At 45.6% G+C, this 26,585-nt stretch overlaps 1 protein-coding gene across 1 annotated transcript in view; it reads right to left on the bottom strand.

The window, feature by feature from the left end:
• Positions 1-17,164: 17,164 nt before the first annotated feature.
• LOC139364778 (collagen alpha-1(XI) chain-like) overlaps positions 17,165-26,585 on the bottom strand; it is a 78,193-nt gene continuing 68,772 nt past the window's right edge. Inside the window, exons 59-64 of the mRNA XM_071101837.1 lie at positions 26,521-26,574; positions 25,978-26,296; positions 25,144-25,256; positions 24,634-24,702; positions 19,714-19,947; positions 17,165-19,394 (exon numbers count right to left, since the gene is read on the bottom strand). Of these exons, the coding sequence (XP_070957938.1) occupies positions 19,248-19,394; positions 19,714-19,947; positions 24,634-24,702; positions 25,144-25,256; positions 25,978-26,296; positions 26,521-26,574 (936 nt within the window). The 3' untranslated portion in view covers positions 17,165-19,247. The remainder of the gene's footprint in view (positions 19,395-19,713; positions 19,948-24,633; positions 24,703-25,143; positions 25,257-25,977; positions 26,297-26,520; positions 26,575-26,585) is intronic.

Consider the following 26,585-nt stretch of genomic DNA (forward strand, 5'->3'; position numbering starts at 1 on the left):
ATGACAGTGTGTTTCTCAACCAGCGCATGCATGCATACCCTTGTGTGTGTGTGTGTGTGTGTGTGTGTGTGTGTGTGTGTGTGTGTGTGTGTGTGTGTAGGATAAGGGTTAAGGAGCTGGTCCATATAATGTATGTCACCTACACACACAGCCTATACATAGGTATGAACATGAACCATTGACGCGAGGTCACATAAGTGGCCTTGGAAGGGCAAGGTGAAGGAGTGAGTCTTACATTGTCTGCTACTATATAGAGCACACAGTACCAAGAACACTGAGTTCCTGCTTCTAACATACACTCTCTCAGTGCTCCGCCTCTCAGTGCTCTGCCTCTCAGTGCTCCGCCTCTCAGTGCTCTGCCTCTCAGTGCTCTGTCTCTCAGTGCTCTTTCTCTCAGTGCTCCGCCTCTCAGTGCTCCGTCTCTCAGTGCTCCGCCTCTCAGTGCTCTGTCTCTCAGTGCTCTTTCTCTCAGTGCTCCGTCTCTCAGTGCTCCGTCTCTCAGTGCTCCGTCTCTCAGTGCTCCGTCTCTCAGTGCTCCATCTCTTAGGATTCTCCCTCTCTCAGTGATCCGTCTCTCAGTGCTCCGTCTCTCAGTGCTCCGTCTCTCAGTGCTCCATCTCTCAGTGCTCCGTCTCTCAGTGCTCCATCTCTCAGTGCTCCGTCTCTCAGGATTCTCCGTCTCTCAGGATTCTCCGTCTCTCAGTGTTCCGTTTCTCAGTGCTCCGTCTCTCAGTGCTCCGTCTCTCAGTGCTCCGTCTCTCAGTGCTCCGTCTCTCAGTGCTCCATCTCTCAGGATTCTCCCTCTCTCAGTGCTCCGTCTCTCAGTGCTCCGTCTCTCAGTGCTCCGTCTCTCAGTGCTCCGTCTCTCAGTGCTCCATCTCTCAGGATTCTCCCTCTCTCAGTGCTCCGTCTCTCAGTGCTCCGTCTCTCAGTGCTCCGTCTCTCAGTGCTCCGTCTCTCAGTGCTCCGTCTCTCAGTGCTCCATCTCTCAGGATTCTCCCTTTCTCAGTGCTCCGTCTCTCAGTGCTCCATCTCTCAGGATTCTCCCTCTCTCAGTGCTCCATCTCTCAGTGCTCCGTCTATCAGTGCTCCATCTCTCAGGATTCTCCGTCTCTCAGTGCTCCGTCTCTCAGTGCTCCGTCTCTCAGTGCTCCGTCTCTCAGTGCTCTGTCTCTCAGTGCTCCATCTATCAGGATTCTCCCTCTCTCAGTGCTCCGTCTCTCAGTGCTCCGTCTCTCAGTGCTCCATCTCTCAGTGCTCCATCTCTCAGGATTCTCCCTCTCTCAGTGCTCCGTCTCTCAGTGCTCAGTCTCTCAGTGCTCCGTCTCTCAGTGCTCCGTCTCTCAGTGCTCCGTCTCTCAGTGCTCCGTCTCTCAGTGCTCCATCTCTCAGGATTCTCCCTCTCTCAGTGCTCCGTCTCCGTCTCTCAGTGCTCCGTCTCTCAGTGCTCCGTCTCTCAGTGCTCCGTCTCTCAGTGCTCCGTCTCTCAGTGCTCCATCTCTCAGGATTCTCCCTCTCTCAGCCATTTGGACTGAAACCCTCTAGCAGCAGCTGTCTTTCAGGTTGGTTCCTCCCAGCACGTCTCCTCTTCTCATTCTCTCATTCTACACTGCAGTTCCGTGCACCGTGCCGGTTACATTGCAGGGGTTCTATGGAGTGAGCAAGAGAGGGGAGGGGAGGGAGTAGAGAGAGGGAGTGACAGACGGAGGATAAGGAATGTTTTTTACATAATGAAGCAGATAGAAGCGATTACAGCAGCTTAGCTGCGGAGCAGTGAACTGCTGCACATTCAGCCTCATTATGAAGTTAAATACTCCAAACTGTCACTGACGGCTTACTTACGCTCCTCCCGGAACAATCGATTTACAGCTTTACATCCACCATCCACAAACCTGCTCCTAAACACACAGACATGACTGAATAAGAAGAGAACACAGTAATTACAGTAACAAAATGTCCCTCCTCTCCAGCCCTGGAGCTAAAACGCTGGTGATTACAGTAACAAAATCCCTCCTCTCCAGCCCTGGAGCTAAAACGTTGGTGATTACAGTAACAAAATGTGCCTCCCCTGTTGGAAGCCAGGAGAAGAACACTGGCCGTACAACTGAGAGTGACCCAGTCTTACAGTGTCTTTAACCTCTCCCTGCAGCCCCTCGTGGGTGTGTGCCCTCTGTGGGTCTCCCATCTCTGCCCTGGCCTCTGAAGTGTTGTCCCAGTCTGCAGGTGCTCCAGAACCTGCCTGGCTGGCTGTCTGGCTATCTGGCTGGCTGTCTGCCTCCACACAGGGAGCAGCTAGACCACAGAGTGTGGAGTGTGGACTCAGCACTTCTCTGGAGCTGTCTGAGGCCACGCACCAGGGCTTTTATTCTTCAGCCTACTTTTGCATTATTGAATCAGGGCCCTTCTCCAAACCTGCGACTGGACAGCCCTGGCCCAGAGGCTACATGCAGATTTGATGAATCAAAAATATTACAATGCAACCGTGTGGAGAGGAGAGGGTGCAGCAAGGGACATTATCGTGATTGGAACAGATACAATGGAGCTGCTTCACTCGCTTCCTTATCTGCCTTTACACACTTCTTTCTTAATTATGTTCACACACACACACATTATATGGACCAGCTCCTTAACCCTTATCCCACACACACACACACACACACACACACACACACACACACACACACACACACACACACACACACACACACACACACACACACACACACACACACACACACACCAAAATTAAGTGAGTGCTTATAATTGTCCTATTTCACACATGTAAAAGTGTGAATTATACACATGAAATGAAAATGTGTTTTTTGCATATCCCAACTCCCCCTGAGACAGAGAGTGGGGTCGTGGCCAGGGTCAGCCATTATCACCGGCGACCATGATATGGACCAGCTCCTTAACCTTATCCTACACACACACACACACACACACACACACACACACACACACACACACACACACACACACACACACACACACACACACACACACACACACACACACACACACACACACACACACACACACACACACACACACACACACACACACACACACACACAACCTCCCTCCCTCCCCTTAAGGCCTTCATTAGATAAAAGGAGATCTGCTCTTTCCAGAGCTACAGTGCAATTATTCAGTGTAGTCAGGCATGTCTCTGTGTGACAAAGCAAATTGCTTTTTCAGCTTGCTGTTCCTGATACAGATACGGCTTTCAGAATCGAAGAGGAAGACCCGCGCCAGTGCTCCTAACGCCGCAAGAGATGCCAGCAGCCCTCATTTAGCCCCCGTGTGTGTGCTCAACTGTTTGTTGAGTGATGGTGGCCATGCATGTGTGCCTGTGAATGTGGATTGGCAGGCAAATGTGTGTTTGTGTGTGCATTTGTATTCTGTATGGTGTGAATGTTGATGTGCTACAGTACATTGTGGCTTGTGATTCTCCATCTGAGGGCACACAGTACAGCACTTGTTTAAGCACATTATCACTGTATACAAGGATGTGTAGACACCAAACATAACGGGTTAGTGACAGGATAAGACAGGCTTAATTCAGAAATAATAGTCACGTTCAAGAAAAGATGCAATATGTAGGTCGGATGGTTTAGACTGGTGGAAGATCTGTTTCTACTTCAACCAACTCCTCCCCATTCAACATGTATTGCGTCAATCATTTATTTCTCAGTTCCAAATGATTCGCCTCTGAAGGTCTGGAACCACAACCAGCCTAGTGTAGCTCAGGCGAGCCATCTCCAAAGCCAACAGATAAACAGAAAGATAAAAACTCTCTGGGGCTCATGTCTTAAAGGGTTCAGACCAGAGATGTCTAGGGCCTGAAGGAAGGAGCCAGTGTTTTTACCAGGGGAGGTGTGTCAGGTGCATTGTGGTTAGGAGGACTGCATGGGCTCTTTCTCATGGCTGGCAGATGATTATCCTTCCCTTCATGTCAGGGTGACTGAGAGAGCTGTTCATGGCCACTGACTCAGTATTTATCCTATCTTCCTGCTCCGTACACTCAGAGACCAATCAATACACTGGGACCAAGAGAGACAGGGGGACGAGAGAGGGGAAGAGCGAGAGAGAGAGAGAGAGAGAGGGGGGGGGAGACGGAGGAGAAATCATCTATGGCGACTGAGCAGAGCAGAGAGGACAGAGAGGAACATGGGATTTATTTGTGCTCTCCTGTCAGGCTGCGTCGGCCACACACGGCACGGGGGAGAGTAATGGACATGCTATGGTAATGGAAAGGAAGGCTGGGGAATCTGAAGGGTTTAAATGGACCACATGGAGGACTTTTGTAAATGATTTTTGGTTTTGTAAGGCATTGATTTAGTCATATGGATTAGTCAGTGATAATGTTTATTTGTTGATGATTGGTTTTCAGCTAAAATTATGGTCTGTGAAAGAGCAGGAAATGTTTACCATTTGGGATTGCACGTGGGTTTTCTAAATTCACATTTATTTTCTATGTTTGAAATGTCTTAGGGACTTTCCAGTCATGCATTTACACGAATGGTTGTTTGCAATATGGGTTATATGGGTTGGGTTCTTTAAAAAGCAGAGCCATACAGGATTGATGTATGAATTATTCTGGCCATGAGTGAGTTCCTTGAGTGAGTTGTTGATTTGGAGCGGCAAGCCCACCAGGCAGAGGATCTGGGGAGGCCTGGAGCACTGGGACAGACCAGCAGCACAGGAATCGCCTGGGAACACCGTCGCCATGGAGACCTGTTGTTGTCATGCCGACACGCTTGATAGAATGCAGCGAGAGAGAAAGAAAGAACGAGAGAGAGAGAGAGGGAGGGAGAGAGAGAGAGAGAGCGAAAAAGGGAGATTCAGTCAGAAAACTTTTTTCCATTGTTTACTCAATGGAGTGCCTGCGGGTTCAAGTCCCATTTGAAATCCGGTTGCCTCTTCTCTCCATCCCATCTTCCACAGAGACAGATAGTGGAGGGGTCAGGAGAAGTGCCACTGCTCACGCATTGGGCCGTATAAGGATGAAAGTGGTAGAACGACTGAGTGAAATCCTGTGTGCGACGAGGGAGGTGGAGGTCCGGGTTGACATTGGAGCTAGGACTAGCTGTGCGTGTGTAGAGGATGTGTGGGAGAGTAAGAGGGGAGAGAGAGAGACAGACATAGAGGGAGACACAGAGAGAGAGATTGAGAAACAGAAGGAGAGATATGGGAAATAGGAAAAGATAGGGGGAGAGAGGGGGGCAGATAGAAAATAGAAAGAGAGAAAAAGGTAGATAGAGAAAAAAGAGAGCGATTGAGTGTTGTCCTGGCCTGTGGAAGGCAGTGACCACTTTAATTATCCTCTATTTTCTTCAAACATGCCGGAGCCTTTGTGAGTCTGTCTCCTGGGACACACCTCCCTCCTCATTTCCTCTGGGATTCAATTCCACTTCATCCCTCTCTGTCTTTTACATATAAAACACTTTCTTCAATTATTCCTCTGATGTTCGTATCTGTATTATTTGACTGCCGGGCCTATTCAGAGTGACTGCTCATCTCGCCCCAGCTCTGTGTGACTAGAATCAATCCCAGCCTCATTGCAGGAGAGCCACTTTCTCTCTCCCTCTTTCTTTCACTGTATGTGTTCTCATGTGAGTGTATATGTGTGTGTGTGTGTGTGTGTGTGTGTGTGTGTGTGTGTGTGTGTGTGTGTGTGTGTGTGTGTGTGTGTGTGTGTGTGTTTGGAGAAGATGTGCGATATGGAGATCTGGTGATTCACAGTGTGTGCCGCACGTTACTGTATCTGTTAATGGTCATGAGTATGTGTGTTTGTGAGTGTTTGTAGGAGGCAGACGTCAAGGCAGAGCATGCTGTGTAGTAATGAAGGCATGCCTGTCCCTGGTTCTGCTCTCCCCTGGGTGGGAGAGGGACAGACACTTTATTGGAGATCAAATGGGCCTTTAATTACGTGGTGGATGCCTCTGCTTCTACATCGATTACAACCGAAAGGTGCATTCCATCAGAGTCTGTTAACCAGAGAAGAGACACTACTCTCTGAAGGCATGGTCCCCTAAGCAGCCAGCTCACTAACTTGGTATTCTTAGCAGGGGAATGTGGAATGGTTTCCAGGCATAACCTTACCTATTGCAATGAGAGTTTTATTAAGAATTTACAGCTGGCATGATAGGCCATTCCATATTCAATGAGGGGCCTGCCCTGGTGGTGGTGGTGGTGGTGGTGGGGGGGGGGGGGGGTGTACGGTTCTACCCAGGTATGGTTCTACCCAGGATGTGGAGCAGGCACAGGGGACAGAGATGAAGGGACTATGGACAGGTGTGTGTGTCTGTGTGCTCCTTCAGTCTGCTAGCTGACAGTCTTGCGGTTAATGAGCAGCTGTTGAACATCACTATTCATGAGACCTGTCTCCTCTCCTCACCTCTCCTCTCTCACAGGGCCAGCCAGCACCTGAAATCCCCAGTTCCTCATTAACTCTCCAGCATCTCACCAAGCAGCACAGACACTACGGACGGCAACCAGAAAACACACCCAACACACCCTTCAGCCAAGTACTTTCTCAACACCCCAGTAGGCCAGATCCAACCACCAGGAAACAGGTTGTAGTTTATTCAGCTAGCAGAGCCATCAGTGATTCCACATGAACATCCTCACAGCACTTTCATCATTTCCATCGTGTTGAAGGAACAGACACATGGGAGTAGAGGGTGTCTGATGTCCCTGTGGGATTAATGGACCACTGTTTTTGACGGTGTGTGTGCGCTACCTTTTCATATGTATGTATATATATTTTTTGAATATGTGTATGTATAGTGTGTCTGTGTATAATGTCTTTACTGCTACTATGTGCATACATGAAGTGTATGTGAAACAATGGTCTGTCACGACTTCCGCCGAAGTCTGTTCCTCTCCTTGTTTGGGCGGTGTTCAGCGGTCGACGTCACCGGTCTTCCAGCCATCGCCGATCCACCTTTCATTTTCCATTTGTTTTGTCTTGTTTTCCCACACACCTGGTTTACATTTCCCTCATTACTTGTCGTGTATTTAACCCTCTGTTCCCCCCATGTCTGTGTGTGGAATTGTTTGTTGTAAGTGCTTGTGCACATTTTGACTGGTGCGCGATGGGTTTTTTACCCATATTTTGTTATTCTGGATACTGCTGGTTTTGATAATTAAACTGCGCCGGTTATTACCCTGTTCTGCTCTCCTGCGTCCGACTTCCCTGCCACCAGCTAAGCACCCCTTACATGGTCTGAGTAATAAGACGAGAGTTAGTGGTGCAGAGTGTATTCCTGCAGCAGATTCAGATAAACTACACCTCTCTATTTCTTAGGTTGGAGCTGAATTATTGAAAAGCAACCGTGGGAAACCATTGAACACATCAATTCACAACTGCAGGCCTACACTTACAGCCACAGAGTAAACCAGTCCCTATCTAGTACACAAACAAACCAGATATACAATACATACGGGACACTGGAGTTTTTCTATTTATCAGAATAAACATTTTGATTAAACCACTGCGGCACTTACTGCGCCGTTCAAATGACAAACAGCCCAGTGCTGTCGGACTGACAGCATTCATTATCACCTTCAGCTCCCTGCTATCTCTAGCTATGTATTTCATCTATAGCAGTAAAACACCAGCCAGGCTCTCAGCAGCCCAGTGTCTTTTAACCCAGCTCCATACCTACTGACAGGAGGCTAGGGTTGCGTCCCAAATAGCACCCTATTCCCTATTTAGTGTACTATTTTTGACCCGGGCTCTCATCAAAGGTAGTGCACTTCAAAGGGCATAGGGTGACATTTTGTACTCAGCCTAGGTGAGGCTCATAGCAGTCAGACAGAGAGAAAGAGAGTCCTGTTCTGCTCACACAAAGGTTCTGCTTCCTCTGCAGTTCACATCTAGTCAGCAGCGAGGCCAGCTAAGATTTATGAAATGTGTCCAGGGCGTTCATGAAATGCTGCCATGTTGGATTCATCCTGACAGAATAACAACCATGTCAGCATTTGTAGAGCAGCCGATACTACGGGACAGGATTCATTGATCATCCTGAGAGAGAGTTGGGAGAGAAGGAGGGGAAGGAGAGAGGGAGGAGAGGGGGAGAGAGAGAGGGGGATGGAAAGAGAAGGGTGAAGAATGAAGAGAGGGGGTAGAGGAGAGAGAGAGAGGTATGAAGGAGGATCCTACTACATTCCGTTCCACAGAGGGAAGGAGTCATGCAGCCTCATATACTGTAGGAGCCGAATGGAAAGGATTACTTCCCCTGACTAAACACTCAAGTGGACTACGACCCCACTATACACTCATCATTATAACATTCAATCTGCCCTTCTCTCCCTTCTCTGCCGCCAATGATTTATGTGCAAATCATATTTATTGAACAGTGGAGTCCTTCATGGACAATGGAGTCGCTCTAACACACACACCCCCTCTCACACACCAATCCCCCGTGACCCATTCTGACAATTTGTTCCAGCTCCTGATACGAGTGTGGTTTGTTCATTACAATGTATTAATATGTTTCTCCTTTATGAACAGGCTGTGTCCACACTTAAATTGGCCCGAGTGATTCTCCCATCACTCTCCCTGGTTAGTAATAATATGAGTCTGCTGATTACCTCGGCTGTGCGTGGAGGGAGCGAAGAGCTGCTGGGACGACTGACGCTGTCCTACGCACTGAGGACTAAACTAAGTGAGAATGACACAGTGGAGATGGGAGTTGAATCAGGAGACAGGGGGGCATGAGGGGAGCGGTGGAAGGGTGTGATGCAGCAAGGAGGACAAAGGGCGGGAGGGGGTTGGGGGGGATAGTGGAGGGATCCAAGGCTGTGTCTGGTATCTCTTCTGTCTCCCAGATAATCATCTGACACTCTTTCAGACAGCCACAGGACCCGGGCCTCTCTCTCCCTGCTACTCACCGCTCTGCAGACACCTCCGCCTAGGGAATAATTATATTTCCCTCCCTATCCTCCCACCTTCCCTCCCTTCAATTCTTTACTAATGTTAGCTTTGTCGATAACCACTTTTGATGGGAAAAGAGAATCTGCAGAAATAATCTCCCCTCTTCCGAAGACAAAGAATCTGTGGAAGGGTGTCGACAGGAGGAGAAACGCTCACATGCACACTAATGAGTGCACGTTTGTTCACTCAGTCACATGCATACATACACACACACACACACGTGTTGGAAACATACATTTACATTTTAACAGACTCTCTTATCCAGAGCGACTGACAGTTATTGCATTCATCTTAAGATAGCTAGGGGGGGGGGGGGGGGGGGCAAGAGACCAGAGGTGGCAGAACGGAGGTATGGGGTGGGGTGTAGGGTTTGAGCAAAGCCTGAAGATAGGGAGGGGCAGTTCCTCTTGCTGCTCCATAGGCAAGTACCATGGTCTTGTAGAGGATGCGAGTGTGTGGAGGATTGGGGTGACATGGGAGAACTTGGGAAGGCTGAACACCAGGTGGGCTGCAGCATTCTGGATAAATTGCAGGGGTTTGATGGTACAACCGGGGAGCTCAACTGACAGCGAGTTGCAGTAGTCCAGATGGGAGAGGACAAGTGCCTGGATTAGGACCTGCACAACTTCCTGTGTGAGGTAGGGTCATACTCTATGGATGTTGTAGATCATTAACCTGCAGGAGCGAGTCACTGCTTTGATATTTGCAGAAAATCGATAGGGTGTTGTCCAGGGTCACGCCAATGTGGTTTGCACTCTGGGAGGGGGACACTGGAGTTGTCAACCATGATGGCGAGGTCATAGAGCGGGCAGGCCTTCCCCAGGAGGAAGAGCAGCTCCATCTTGTTGAGGTTGAGCTTGAGGTGGTGGGCTGACGTCCAAGTTGAGATATCTGCCAGGCACACAGAGATGCGTGTCACCACCTGAGTGTCAGAAGGGGGAAAGGAGAAAAGTAGTCAAGTGTCATCCGCATAGCAATGATAGGAGAGATCATGTGAGGATATGACAGAGCCAATGGTACAGAGAGAAGAAGAGAGGGCCTAGAACCGAGCCCTAGGGGACACCAGCAGTGAGAGTACGTGGTGCAGACACAGTGATAGCATGGAATTCAAATGAGATGTACAGGTGAGTGAGGGAGAAGAGAAAATCTCCACTTAGGAGAAATGAGCGACGACCAGGTGCTCTCGGACTATGAGAAAACACGTACTCAGATCAAGAGAGAACCGCTGGAAAAGCAGTGTTCTCTGGGGTGATCCATGTCTCTCCATCAGGACCAAAAAGTATACAGACTGAAGGGCAGCATAGGCTGAGATGAACTCGGTGATCTTGGCCACAGATTGACAGTTCCAAATACCGCTGGAGACCAGGACTTCCACATGGGTTGTGCGCGCAGGGTTCACTAAATTATAAGGGTTGCAACCAAGGGGTGGTGAGTGTCTAAAGCCTATAATTTTATTTTCAATAAATTAAAAAGTCTACAGGGAGAGGAGCGAACAGGTATACAAAACACACACATAGTTGCCAAATTAGATCATATGAAAATAACTATTGTAAGATATTCAAGTCAGAGACTGTTGTGGAGCCTTCCACTCATTCCTTCCGTAAATAACTCCACAGAGCAACTCAGCAGAATCATCTTAGTTTTGACCACGAGACCGCCGCCGACACGACCACCATTTACAGCTGCCACTGAGAAAACAGGGGAGACTGAAGTACAAACACTAATTGCTAATTGCCTAGGAGAGGAGAAACCACTCCCCCTCCAATACAGCCACTGATTACAAAAACAACAACAATCACAAATTGCACTGCCCCTTAATCCTGATCGATGTGTCAACAATGAGCTGGAAGTTATGAGCAGTCAGCAGTTCACACACCAAGTAGGATACTGGGAAGACAGGCAGCACTTAAAGTTGATGGCCCTAGCTAGCAAAAAGACAGTACTAGACAACAGATAAAGACAACATTTATAATTATCACTCCTGGAGATATCAGGAGTCATCTAGATATAGACATACAGCTTGCTTATAAATATACAGGACGAGTCATACATGAGTAAATATGTATCACAAAACCTAGTGCTTTCACAAGAAACCAATCAATCTACGTATTCACACAACGCTGATGTGGCTAAATAATGTTTCCAGTTATGGATTGTGACACAACAGAAAGATGTAGTGGCATCGGTAGAGCTGTTACAGCCAGGAGTCTACGGGAGATGTAGATATCGCTCCACTCTCTCATGAATCTAAACGCCTGTTTAATATGTTCATCTCTCACACTGACTTGGTGACATGTTCAGCCCAGTTACAATCAGCGTCACTGAGACGCATAGGAGAGGAAACCTGGGGGCTGGGAAAGAGAGGAGAGAGAGAGAGAGAGGAAAGAGCGGGAGAAAGAAAGATGGTTAAAAGGAAGTGAGGGAGGAAGAGAAGTCGAGCTCCAGCTACAGAGTTCTGAGACTAGTGAGAGATGGAGAGAGAATGAAAGAGATGAATGAAAGAATATCTTGTTACAGTAGCACTGAAATAAATTCTCCGTGTGCTATAGGGACTGGAGAATTCGTCAGATCGTAGGACAGATCACAGGACAGCAAAGCGAGCCCAGAGATCAGAGGGTATCAGACAGAAATACTCCTACACAGATACAGAAGATAAAAGAGATACAGTACAGGAGATACTATTGTCGCGGTATTTATTTGAGAGGGGTAAATATAAAGATTTTGTTCGGGCGCCAGGCAGGTATTAACCATGCCGAAAGGAAAAGAGTAGAATAGAGAGAGTACCACTACCAGACTCACACACATCAGCAGAATAGACTGCCTAGAGTGTAGCCTGTTTACCAGATAGCCAGTGTAGAGAAAAGAGAATACACAACCTATAAAAACCCACATCACAGCACAGGGGTAACCCCACCAAGAATACCTCATACAATAATAATAAATGGCAGAGCAATTGAACAGCAACTTCATACAAGAAAGAACCCAGTCAACAGAGGATTTGCAATCATACGTATTATCTTCCAGTGGAGGAGTGCAGAGTGTTTGAATGTGGGGGGTGTTCATAGTGGAGGAGTGCAGAGGCTATGAATGTGGGGGTGTTCATAGTGGAGGAGTGCAGAGGCTATGAATGTGGGGGGTGTTCATAGTGGAGGAGTGCAGAGGGTATGAATGTGGGGGGTGTTTATAGACACAAAGGCCTTAAAAATGTCCACAATCTTCTCGGCCACGTGTCATTAGTACACCCCACCTCAATACAGTTCAAATAACAATACACAACTTACAAGCAACCTCACTTTTAACTAAAATGTCCACCCAAATACTTCTGGCAGGGCAATAATAGTCCAGCTCTAATGAACTTCAATGGGAAGTGCATTTGAAAAATAGAAAGTCTGGTTGCAGGGTAAAGCACTGGAACAATAGCGGGAAGAGAAAGAGAGAAAGAGAACAAGAGAGATCTTAGCTGTGGTCTTCAGGCATGCCGGTGTACCGTCTGACCGTTCGATGGTTTGTTGGTTTGTATGTCAAAGCGTCGCAACAATGTTGCTACTAATCCATGCGATCCATAACCGGCGCGGTCCCACACGATAACAACCACGACCTAGAACTGTCACACCGATGATTGAGCTAAATACCTTATAAACTACACACGCTGAAAATAAACCAAACTTCTGCAGCATAGCACACAATAAAACTGTCGCGCCAACCAAGAGCTCCTCCCCAAAGAGCTGAAAAATATGTCTTTATTTCCTCCTTCCTTACTGCTGATGCTCTCTTAAAGTGGCAGCGCACGGTGAAGGCTTCGTGCAGGATTTCTCCACACTATCTTACTATCTTCTCTGCTCAAAAAAGCAACATGGACAATGGGTTAGGGAGAATAGAGGACCTCAGAGACACAAAGACCAAACGGCAGCACCAGATTCAACAGCATAGTATTTCATTCTACCCATATCCTACAGCATAGCGATTCATTCTACCCAGATCCTACAGCATAGCGATTCATTCTACCCAGATCCTACAGCATAGCGATTCATTCTACCCAGATCCTACAGCATAGTGATTCATTCTACCCGGATCCTACAGCATAGCGATTCATTCTACCCATATCCTACAGCATAGTGATTCATTCTACCCATATCCTACAGCATAGCGATTCATTCTACCCAGATCTTACAGCATAGCGATTCATTCTACACAGATCCTACAGCATAGTGATTCATTCTACCCGGATCCTACAGCATAGCAATTCATTCTACCCATATCCTACAGCATAGTGATTCATTCTACCCCTATCTTACAGCATAGCGATTCATTCTACCCAGATCTACAGCATAGCGATTCATTCTACCCAGATCTTACAGCATAGCGATTCATTCTACACAGATCCTACAGCATAGCGATTCATTCTACCCAGATCCTACAGCATAGCGATTCATTCTACCCAGATCTTACAGCATAGCGATTCATTCTTCCCAGATCCTACAGCATAGCGATTCATTCTACCCAGATCCTACAGCATAGCGATTCATTCTACCCAGATCTTACAGCATAGCGATTCATTCTACACAGATCCTACAGCATAGCGATTACATTCTACCCAGATCCTACAGCATAGCGATTCATTCTACCCAGATCTTACAGCATAGCGATTCATTCTTCTACCAGATCCTACAGCATAGCTACCCATATCCTACAGATTCATTCTACCCAGATCCTACAGCATAGCGATTCATTCTACCCAGATCTTACAGCATAGCGATTCATTCTACCCAGATCCTACAGCATAGCGATTCATTCTACCCAGATCCTACAGCATAGCGATTCATTCTACCCAGATCCTACAGCATAGCGAGATCTTACAGCATAGCGATTCATTCTTCCCAGATCCTACAGCATAGCGATTCATTCTACCCAGATCCTACAGCATAGTGATTCATTCTACCCAGATCTTACAGCATAGCGATTCATTCTACCCAGATCCTACAGCATAGCGATTCATTCTACCCAGATCCTACAGCATAGTGATTCATTCTACCCAGATCCTACAGCATAGCGATTCATTCTTCCCATCCTCATTCTACCCATTACAGCATAGTGATTCATTCTACCCATATCCTACAGCATAGCGATTCATTCTACCCAGATCTTACAGCATAGCGATTCATTCTACACAGATCCTACAGCATAGTGATTCATTCTACCCAGATCCTACAGCATAGCGATTCATTCTACCCAGATCCTACAGCATAGCGATTCATTCTACCCAGATCTTACAGCATAGCGATTCATTCTTCCCACAGCATAGCGATTCATTCTACCCAGATCCCATAGATCCTACAGCATAGTGATTCATTCTACCCATATCCTACAGCATAGCGATTCATTCTACCCAGATCTTACAGCATAGCGATTCATTCTACACAGATCCTACAGCATAGTGATTCATTCTACCCGGATCCTACAGCATAGCAATTCATTCTACCCATATCCTACAGCATAGTGATTCATTCTACCCATATCCTACAGCATAGCGATTCATTCTACCTTACAGCATAGCGATTCATTCTACACAGATCCTACAGCATAGCGATTAATTCTACCCAGATCCTACAGCATAGCGATTCATTCTACCCAGATCTTACAGCATAGCGATTCATTCTACACAGATCCTACAGCATAGCGATTCATTCTACCCAGATCCTACAGCATAGCGATTCATTCTACCCAGATCTTACAGCATAGCGATTCATTCTTCCCAGATCCTACAGCATAGCGATTCATTCTACCCAGATCCTACAGCATAGCGATTCATTCTACCCAGATCTTACAGCATAGCGATTCATTCTTCCCAGATCCTACAGCATAGTGATTCATTCTACCCAGATCTTACAGCACAGCGATTAATTCTACCCAGATCCTACAGCATAGTGATTCATTCTACCCAGAACTTACAGCATAGTGATTCATTCTACCCAGATCCTACAGCATAGCGATTCATTCTACCCAGATCCTACAGCATAGTGATTCATTCTACCCAGATCTTACAGCATAGTGATTAATTCTACCCAGATCCTACAGCATAGTGATTCATTCTACCCAGATTCTACAGCATAGTGATTAATTCTACACAGATTCTACAGCATAGTGATTCATTCTACCCAGATCCTACAGCATAGTTATTCGTTCTACCCAGATCTTACAGCATAGTGATTCATTCTACCCAGATCCTACAGCATAGTGATTCATTCTACCCGGATCCTACAGCATAGCGATTCATTCTACCCATATCCTACAGCATAGTGATTCATTCTACCCATATCCTACAGCATAGCGATTCATTCTACCCAGATCTTACAGCATAGCGATTCATTCTACACAGATCCTACAGCATAGTGATTCATTCTACCCGGATCCTACAGCATAGCAATTCATTCTACCCATATCCTACAGCATAGTGATTCATTCTACCCATATCCTACAGCATAGCGATTCATTCTACCCAGATCTTACAGCATAGCGATTCATTCTACACAGATCCTACAGCATAGCGATTAATTCTACCCAGATCCTACAGCATAGCGATTCATTCTACCCAGATCTTACAGCATAGCGATTCATTCTACACAGATCCTACAGCATAGCGATTCATTCTACCCAGATCCTACAGCATAGCGATTCATTCTACCCAGATCTTACAGCATAGCGATTCATTCTTCCCAGATCCTACAGCATAGTGATTCATTCTACCCAGATCTTACAGCACAGCGATTCATTCTACCCAGATCCTACAGCATAGTGATTCATTCTACCCAGAACTTACAGCATAGTGATTCATTCTACCCAGATCCTACAGCATAGCGATTCATTCTACCCAGATCCTACAGCATAGTGATTCATTCTACCCAGATCTTACAGCATAGTGATTAATTCTACCCAGATCCTACAGCATAGTGATTCATTATACCCAGATTCTACAGCATAGTGATTAATTCTACCCAGATTCTACAGCATAGTGATTCATTCTACCCAGATCCTACAGCATAGTTATTCGTTCTACCCAGATCTTACAGCATAGTGATTCATTCTACCCAGATCTTACAGCATAGTGTGTGCTTTGCTGAAGAGAGAAAAATGCATATTAGCCTATCGACGGTCATGATGCACTTTGCTTGATCATTATTCTGAGGATGCAGCTAGGTCTGACCTTTCCCAGCCAGGAGCTTACACTGTGGTTAAAATACAATTGAGTTGAAGAGAGCAGAAAGGAGAGAAATGTACTGTAACCTTTATTCTGCATTGACGTTAACCTTGAGGACTAGTCCCCGTAGGGGACTGGTGGACTTGGCCAAGGGTTATGTGATAGAAAGTGTGTGTGTGTGTGTGAGAGAGAAAGAGAGAGAGAGACAGCATGTATTATGTCTGAATAAAAGTGAGAGAGGAGAGCCAGCATGAAGAAGATTTGACAGTGTGTTTTTGTCACATAACCAGCCAACCAGACAGTGTTATAGCAAGAGCCAACAATACAGCAGTGTCTGTTCTGTGTATCTTAATTCCTGCCCTCTCTCTCTCTCCCTCTCGCTCTCTCTCCCTCTCCCTCTCCCTCTCCCTCTCCCTCTCCCTCTCTCTCTCTCTCTCTCTCTCTCTCTCTCTCTCTCTCTCTCTCTCTCTCTCTCTCTCTCTCTCTCTCTCTCCCTCTCTCACACACACACACACACACACACACACACACACACACACACACACACACACACACACACACACACACACACACACACACACACACACACACACACACACACACACACACACACACACACACACACACACACTGGACAGTTCTGGGAAAATCTCAATGGCTCTGTTCCTTATCCAGAACTGTTTTATTACCCCCCCCCCCCCCCCCCCCCTCCCACCCAGGCTAGCGTCTCTCCTCTGTTTCCCTCTGGAGGAATGAAACACCACCTAATTGAAATAAATGAACTGGGAATCCAATCAGAGTTGATTACATCTGCTGTGGTGGGATGTTGATTGCAGGCTCATTGAGTGAATGTTGCAGAACTAGGCGGTAATGAAGAGAATTGTTTGTCTATTACACTGAGTGGTGAGAGGCCGATACAAACATCTCTCTCTCTCTCTCTCTCTCTCTCTCTCTCTCTCTCTCTCTCTCTCTCTCTCTCTCTCTCTCTCTCTCTCTCTCTCTCTCTCAGATACAGCCTAGTCTTTTTTAAATAGTTTTTTAATTCGCTCATCACGTTTCACAAACCCATTGTCATTCAGGCAACAGATTGTTATTCATACTCAAGTCCTTAGAATAACTGTACAGTATATAAAATGAGTAGAACAGATACTATACACAGGGTGTGGCAGGACAGGGTGGGGAATTTTACTGGAATTGTTTAAATACTAAAAGACAGTGTGAGGAGTACGCTGATAAACTGCCAGTAGTGTTTATGTATACAGGCTGGGAGACCAGCCTGCAGGTTGTTGGAGAGATGTTGTAGAGATGTAAAGGCACTACGTTGTAACAACGGCTGTCTTGGGAGTTTTAACGCTTAAAGCGAAAACATGGAACTTACCCCTAACCTACCTCTGGTACTGTAACCTGACTACCATACAGCAGGTTAGAGTGTGTGTACTGTAGTGTCAAGACCTACAGTACGATATGATACTCCCTGGCTCAGAGAGCATTCCTTTCCTATCATGCACGGCTTTTGGAGCGCCAATAACTTGCACCCTTCCTCTCTCCTCCTGCCTCAAGACACACAACAACACAAACGTAGTTGACACAAAACAAAAACATTTTCTTTAGCACCAAACAAAATACATCATAAAAATGAATTCACATATAAAACAAATAAACAAATACATGACTGAGGTGGAGAACAGGACAGTGGATGATAATAATGGTACTTTTTAAAAGATGCTTGAAAACAACGACATGTGAAATGCTCCTTGATGTAACAGACAAACGGAGGACTGGAGAAAACACTGTTAATATCCTCTTCAAGAACAACATGCTCTGAAACTCATTCTCGGGCTGAAACAGCTCCAGCTCAACCATTAAGGCCTGGAATACAGAGTGCTTGTTTTCCGTAACAAAATGGACGCCAAACTGACACAAATAGGAAATGAAAACATGGAAGGCCGGAAAGTCATATTATCACCAGGCATGCAGAGTAAACCAGTACAACAAGGAAAGCAACCTTCTCCATTCAAGTAACCATTGGGCTCAATAGACTACTAGTAACATGGTATTGCGTGCACTTCTCACTTCTCATTCAGTGAGTGATCTGCAGTTGAAGGGTAAGCACTGAGCAAAGCTATCATTTCTATTATACAGTATGTTCAACCTTCTAATTAACACAGGGAATGTTGACAGATGAAATAGACTAGTATGGAATTGACATGCTACCGATGTAGGATCTTAATTTGATCACCCTGTTCCAATGCAGGAAATGTAAAACTTGTGGTGTATTTGTAATTTTTACTTTGACATTTCAGACTTGATTTTCCCTTATAAAAAATGTATCAACCCCAACAAAAATGTCCATTCATTATAATCCACATAATAATTCACATTTCCTGTTGCTGCAGGATTGTTTTCCTGCTGTAGCGAACTGTCTCAAATTAAGATCCTACAACCGTAGATACTGCGGTACACCACCAGTTAACAAGAACTAATGTCCTTATACTGCAATATGATATTATCCTACTGCAATCCAGGCATGCTAATGAGTATGCCAGATAGTGTCTCCTGCTAATTCCACTCCGCTCTCATTACAATCCCTCAGGTAGCAACTCGTCTCATCTGCATCCCAGGCCTGACAAAGACAGTGCCACTCAACTGACCCATACCACAGATGACAGGCTAACCCCATGCCTCAACATGGGAGGGATCTGCCTGTCTTTTTAAATTGGTTGTTGTCAAGTGGAACAAGAGACTACTTCTAGCGAATCTAATTACAGCACACTCAAAAGGTGAGCGATGAAAATAATGGCGATAAAGAAAAACCACTACACATTAAATAGATCTAATTGGATGAACTCCCTTTGATAAATGTGCTTTGTTCCTCCTTGCCTCTGCTCCTCTACTCGCCATTGGTTGTTATTGTCGCGGAAACAAGGAAACCTCGTGTCCCATTGGCTGTTTGAGAGTCATATAACATATGCCAGAAACCCACCACATATACGGACATATAATAATAAATATTGCGTGTGGAAACAACAGTGAAGTCCAGTTTCTTTCATTGGTAAGTTGTTGTGTAGGTCAGTTCCGGTCATTCCTTAGATGGTCGATACAACGTTAACCGTTGTAACATACTGGTCCAACGTGGAAGCCAAACTTTTGGTTGCTGCTTCCAAAGTCTGAGGGGGCCACGTCTATGACTGGCAGCAGCTCTGCTCTGGGGGAGTCGATCTCCAGGACTGTCCGCTCCTGTCCCTTACGGAACTACACCAGAGACAAAGAAAAAGACAACAGAGTTGAGGATACACTGTGCCTGCTAACTTGCTAACTTTCATTCTAACTTCGATCCTATCTATACCATCCTCAGATATCATATGATGAACTGATTGTGACCAACTGCATGGCCTTATTGAATCAAACAGCAGCTGACAAAACATTAGTAAAAATATTAGCATTGGTCAAAACATTAGGATTGGTCAAAACATTAGCATTGGTCAAAACATTAGCATTGGTCAAAACATTAGCACCAATTACATTAATTCAATCATTCATTCATTTTCCTTTGTCTCTGCATGGCACCTACCTGGCATCCGTCGTGTGTTGCCTGGATGAAGGGGCTCTTGGCCTGGCTCATCTCCTCGTCGTTGCTTCCCCGGAAGCGTATGGCGTGCTGGTGGCTGCGGGTGGCGCTGTCGAACCAGCCGGCAGAGTTCTGGCAGGAGTAGGTGAAGGTCTGTCTGGCCGTGGCACTCAGCAGTTTCAGGAAGGTCAGCTGGACCACGTGGACCGGGTTCCCATCAGAGTCACTGTACTGTAGCTGGACCAGAGACACACAACATATCAGAGTCATTGTACTGGAACTGGACCAGAGACACACAACATATCAGAGTCACTGTACTGTAGCTGGACCAGAGACACACAACATATCAGAGTCACTGTACTGTAACTGGACCAGAGACACACAACGTATCAGAGTCATTGTACTGGAACTGCACCAGAGACACACAACGTATCAGAGTCACTGTACTGGAACTGGACCAGAGACACACAACATATCAGAGTCATTGTACTGGAACTGGACCAGAGACACACAACATATCAGAGTCACTGTACTGGAACTGGACCAGAGACACACAACATATCAGAGTAATTGTACTGGAACTGGACCAGAGACACACAGTACATCAGAGTCATTGTACTGGAACTGGACCAGAGACACACAACATATCAGAGTCATTGTACTGGAACAGGACCAGAGACACACAACATATCAGAGTCACTGTACTGGAACTGGACCAGAGACACACAACATATCAGAGTCGTTGTACTGGAACTGGACCAGAGACACACAACATATCAGAGACATTGTACTGGAACTGGACCAGAGACACACAACATATCAGAGTCGTTGTACTGGAACTGGACCAGAGACACACAACATATCAGAGTCGTTGTACTGGAACTGGACCAGAGACACACAACATATCAGAGACATTGTACTGGAACTGGACCAGGACACACAACATATCAGAGACATTGTACACACAACATATCAGAGTCACTGTACTGGAACTGGACCAGAGACACACAACATATCAGAGTCGTTGTACTGGAACTGGACCAGAGACACACAACAAAACAGATACAATGTACTGGAACTGGACCACAGACACACAACATATCAGGAACTGGAACTGGACCAGAGACACACAACATATCAGAGACATTGTACTGGAACTGAGACCAGAGACACACAACATATCAGAGACATTGTACTGGAACTGGACCAGAGACACACAACATATCAGAGTACTGGAACAGGACCAGAGACACACAACATTGTACTGGAACTGGACCAGAGACACACAACATATCAGAGACATTGTACTGGAACTGGACCAGAGACACACAACATATCAGAGTCGTTGTACTGGAACTGGACCAGAGACACACAACATATCAGAGTCGTTGTACTGGAACTGGACCAGAGACACACAACATATCAGAGACATTGTACTGGAACTGGACCAGAGACACACAACATATCAGAGACATTGTACTGGAACAGGACCAGAGACACACAACATATCAGAGTCACTGTACTAGAACAGGACCAGAGACACACAACATATCAGAGTCGTTGTACTGGAACTGGACCAGAGACACACAACATATCAGAGACATTGTACTGGAACTGGACCAGAGACACACAACATATCAGAGACATTGTACTGGAACTGGACCAGAGACACACAACATATCAGAGACATTGTACTGGAACAGGACCAGAGACACACAACATATCAGAGTCATTGTACTGGAACTGGACCAGAGACACACAACATATCAGAGTCACTGTACTGGATCTGGACCAGAGACACACAACATATCAGAGTCATTGTACTGGAACTGGACCATAGACACAACATATCAGAGTCATTGCACTGGAACTGGACCAGAGACACACAACATATCAGAGTCATTGTACTGGAACTGGACCAGAGACACACAACATATCAGAGTCATTGTACTGGAACTGGACCAGAGACACACAGTACATCAGAGTCATTGTACTGGAACTGGACCAGAGACACACAACATATCAGAGTCATTGTACTGGAACTGGACCATAGACACAACATATCAGAGTCATTGCACTGGAACTGGACCAGAGACACACAACATATCAGAGTCATTGCACTGGAACTGGACCAGAGACACACAGTACATCAGAGACATTATCAGAGTAATTGAATGAGAACTAGACCAGATATGAACCACATATTAATATAGACCACTTGAAGCAACAAGGCTCCCATCAGAGTCACTGCATGAGAACTGGACCAGGGGAAAGAAACAACTCTCAATGACCATGTCAGTCACATATCGAATGTCCAGAAACAAATAGCAGTGCCAATGCATTGGTAGTAGAGCATCTGGTAAAGCACTATATACAGTTGAAGTCGGAAGTTTAGATACACTTAGGTTGGAGTCATTATAACTCGTTTTTCAACCACACCACAAATTTCTTGTTAACAAACTATAATTTTGGCAAGTCGGTTAGGACATCTACTTTGTGCATGACACAAGTAATTTTTCCAACAATTGTTTACAGACAGATTATTTCACTTAAAATCCACTGTATCACAATTCCAGTGGGCCAGAAGTTTACATACACTAAGTTGACTGTGCCTTTAAACAGCATGAACATTTCCAGAAAATTATGTCATGGCTTTAGAAGCTTCTGATAGGCTAATCAGAAGCTTCTAAAGCCATGACATAATTGGAGGTGTACCTGTGGATGTATTTCAAGGCCTACCTTCAAACTCAGTGCCTCTTTGCTTGACATCGTGGGAAAATCAAAAGAAATCAGCCAAGACCTCAGATTAAAAATTGTAGACCTCCACAAGTCTGATTCATCATTGGGAGCAATTTACCAATCCACGAAGGTACCACGTTCATCTGTACAAACAATAGTGCGCAAGTACAAACACCATGGGACCACGCAGCCGTCATACCGCTCAGGAAGGAGACACATTCTGTCTCCTAGAGATGAACGTACTTTGATGTGAAAAGTGCAAATCAATCCCAGAACAACAGCAAAGGACCTTGTGAAGATGCTGGAGGAAACAGGTACAAACGTATCTATTATCCACAGTAAAACGAGTCCTATATCGACATAACTTCAAAGGCGGCTCAGCAAGGAAGAAGCCACTGCTCTAAAACCGCCATAAAGAAGCTACGGTTGGCAACTGCACATGGGGACAAAGATCGTACTTTTTGAAAAAATGTCCTCTGGTCTGATGAAACAAAAATATAACTGTTTGGTCAAAATTACCATCGTTATGTTTGGAGGAAAAAGGGGGAAGCTTGCAAGCCGAAGAACACCATGCGAACTGTGAAGCACGGGGGTGGCAGCATCACGTTGTGGGGGTGCTGTGCTGCAGGAGAGACTGGTGCACTTCACAAAATAGATGGCATCATGAGGCAGGAAAATGATGTGTATATATTGAAGCAACATCTCAAGACATCAGTCAGGAAGTTAAAGCTTGGTAACAAATGGGTCTTCCAAATGGACAATGACCTCAAGCATACTTCCAATGTTGTGGTAAAATGGCTTAAGGACAACAAAGTCAAAGTATTGGAGTGGCCATCACAAAGCCCTGACCTCAATCCTATAGAAAATTTGTGGGCAGAACTGAAAAAGTGTGTGCGAGCAAGGAGGCCTGTAAACCTGACTCAGCTACACCAGCTCTGTCAGGAGGAATGGACCAAAATTCACCCAATTTATTGTGGGAAGCTTGTGGAAGGCTAACCAAAATGTTTGACCCAAGTTAAACAATTTAAAGGCAATGCTACCAAATACTAATTGAGTGTATGTAAACTTCTGACCCACTGGGAATGTGATGAAAGAAATAAAAGCTTAAATAAATCATTCTCTCTACTATTATTGTGACATTTCACATTCTTAAAATAAAGTGGTGATCTTAACTGACCTAAGACAGAGATTTTTACAAGGATTACATGTCAGGAATTGTGAAAAACTGAGTTTAAATGTATTTGGCTAAGGTGTATGTAAACTTCTGACTTCAACCATACATCCAATCTGAAATGGCTAGGGCCAGGAGTTTTGCCATGACCAAATAACCTGGGCAGGAAAACCAGGCTGACAGAGTTAATGCTGGCACAAAACCAAGCTGACAGAGTTAAATCTGGCACAAAACCAAGCTGACAGAGTTAATGCTGGTTACAGAGCACTATATCCATCCTGGTGAACAGAGGAAGGAAGGCTAGGACCAATTCTATTACCATGAACCTTTTTCTCTCTCTTAGAAATCTCAACCCGTATTTCATTAATAATGTAAGAGGAGAGGAGGGGACAAAGGTCACAGTAATTCAGCTAGAGTCAGAATAAGAGAGTCGGGGAGAAAAAGAGAGTTAGTGAGAGAGGAAGAAAGAAAGAGAGAGAGAGAGAGAGAGAGAGAGAGAGAGAGAGAGAGAGAGAGAGAGAGAGAGAGAGAGAGAGAGAGAGAGAAAAAAAGACACAATGGCGTGGGTGTGAAAGAGTCAGTGAAAGGTATTGGACTGGGAGAGAAGTGATTATCTTTCTGTGTTAAGAGATGTCTGGTCAGTTGCACATGAAAGACCAGTGCTCAAAGCTCTGAATGCTCTTCAATGAGAGCTCACTGCTGCCAGAGGCTCTGAATGCACTTCAATGAGAGCCCACTGCTGCCAGAGGCTCTGCATGCTCTTCAATGAGAGCCCCCAGAGGCTCTGCGTGACTCACTCACTACTGCAGGCAGAAGACACAGATATCATACATGGGCACATACATCAACACTCTATTGGACAGTGGGTTCAATCACGCACATGCTCACACACATGCACATCTACTCGATTATACACATGATTATTATTCAAATGCACTCCCTTTAAATGAATATAATCTACCTGGTGTTTGGAAACATTTACATGAACGGCAGCAGTTGAAAGTGGTCAGTACCTGTTTGCCTTTCCTGTATTGGCTGAACCAGCTCCCTGGTTTCTCTTTGTTCCAGGCTGCTAGCTTCACCTGTTCACAGGAATAGAGAAGGAAACAAGGAGTCTCTATAACACAGGCTTCTGAGGATGTGCAGATCTGGTATCTTAATTTGATCACTCTGTTGTTGCGGAGAATGTTCCTGCACAGCGGGAAATATCAATTGTAGTGTATTAAAGGTTTTAAAAGGCTTCTAAGGTTTGTGATTTCCACTTTAAAATTGATTTGACATTAAGAAAAATGTAACAGAAAATGTATCAACGCCTAAAAAATGTATTCGAATTATAATCCACATAATAATTCACATATCCTGTTGCTGCAGGATTATTTTCCTGCTGTGATAAATAGAGTCAAATCAAGATAGTGCATCTGTAAGACACCAGTTGATCTGAGGCCAGTGAATATGTACTGTACACTACTACAACGTTCTAGTTAGGTTGATGAGAGCAGACATCAAGGTAGTTTGAGACTCACAGTTTCAATCCTCTTGTCAGGGTAGAGACAGGTGTCTCCCTCAGCGGTGAAGTTACAGAAGACCTTGATGGAGTCCCTGTGACATCCCTGGTTGGGGTCGATCCAGTAGTCACCTGGGACAGGTACGGAGACAGAGACAGCGGTGTCATTTCAATACGGGACAGCAGATCAGGCAAGAGAAAGGGGAAGACATGAAATCGTAGAGTATGTCTGATGTAACAGGTAATTATCCTGGCTTATTGGAGGATTTGGTGGCTTATTGACTCAATCAAACACAGTGCCTATAGACAGTCTACTCCTCCTTTGGGTTTCTTCACATTCATTTGTGTTACAAAGTGGGTTCTAATGGATTTATTGTCATTTTTTGTCTACGATCTACACAAAATACTCTGTAATGTCAAAGTGGAAGAACAATTATTGATATATATTTTTTAAAGAATAATGAAATAGTAACCACTAATATACCTTGATTAGATAAATATTCACCCCTCAGAATCAATACATGTTATAAACACATTTGGCAGCGATTACAGTGGTTAGCCTTATTGGGTCTTATCAAGTCTCAGAAAAGCTTTATACACACCTGGATTGTGCAATATTTGCCCATTATTATTTTCAAACTGCTTCAAGCTCTGTCAACTCTGTTGGGGGTCATGGCTAGAAAGCAATTTTCAAGTGTTGCCATAGATTTTTAGATTTTTGGTCTTTTTGGTAAGCAAAAGTTCAAGGGGGTGTAGATTTTCTATAGGCACCGTACATGTTCAATATGAGTGCCAATGCAGGGTGCTGAGGGGAGATCTGTGTGATACAAGGGTGATGAGGTGATGTGCTGACCGTCTCTGTAGCCGTGCTGGATCATCATGAGCTCCTTGCAGGTGCGGGCGGGGCTCTCAAAGGTCCCCAGGGGCTTCCTCATCAGCTCCACCTCTGTCTTCATGGAGGTGAGGGAGGCAAACACCTCCTCCATGCCCTCTGCCTCCTCCAGCATGGGCTGGTCTGCCTGCAGGAACACCTCCTGCTCCAATTCCATCTTCATCTCTGCCTCCTCGTAGGGAGCTGAGCCTCCTTGCACCATCCTAGAGTGCCTCTTCCTCTTCCTCCGGCCCTCGTGGTCTCTGATAGGCAGCGGCTGGACCATGGTGGCAGGCGGACCCTGGAGGGAAGGAACACAAGTGGAAGATAGAAGACAAGAAACAACAGTGACTGGGAGAGGCAGAAAAAAAGAGAACGATGGGGGGAAGGAGAGGCGTGGAGGTGTGTGTGGTTGAACAACAACAGGCGATGAGACGGAACAGAGGGGACGGAGAGAAACAGAAAGAGAAAGGTGGGGTGGATGAGAAGTGTGGAGGTGGGGAGGTGGGTGTGTGGAGGACTTACAGGGGGTCCGGGGGATCCGGCGGGGCCAGTGTCTCCTTGTAGTCCGATGGCGCCCTGAAGAAAAG

Source organism: Oncorhynchus clarkii, chromosome 13 (genome assembly GCF_045791955.1).
Source record: "Oncorhynchus clarkii lewisi isolate Uvic-CL-2024 chromosome 13, UVic_Ocla_1.0, whole genome shotgun sequence".
Taxonomy (NCBI): Eukaryota; Metazoa; Chordata; class Actinopteri; order Salmoniformes; family Salmonidae; genus Oncorhynchus; species Oncorhynchus clarkii.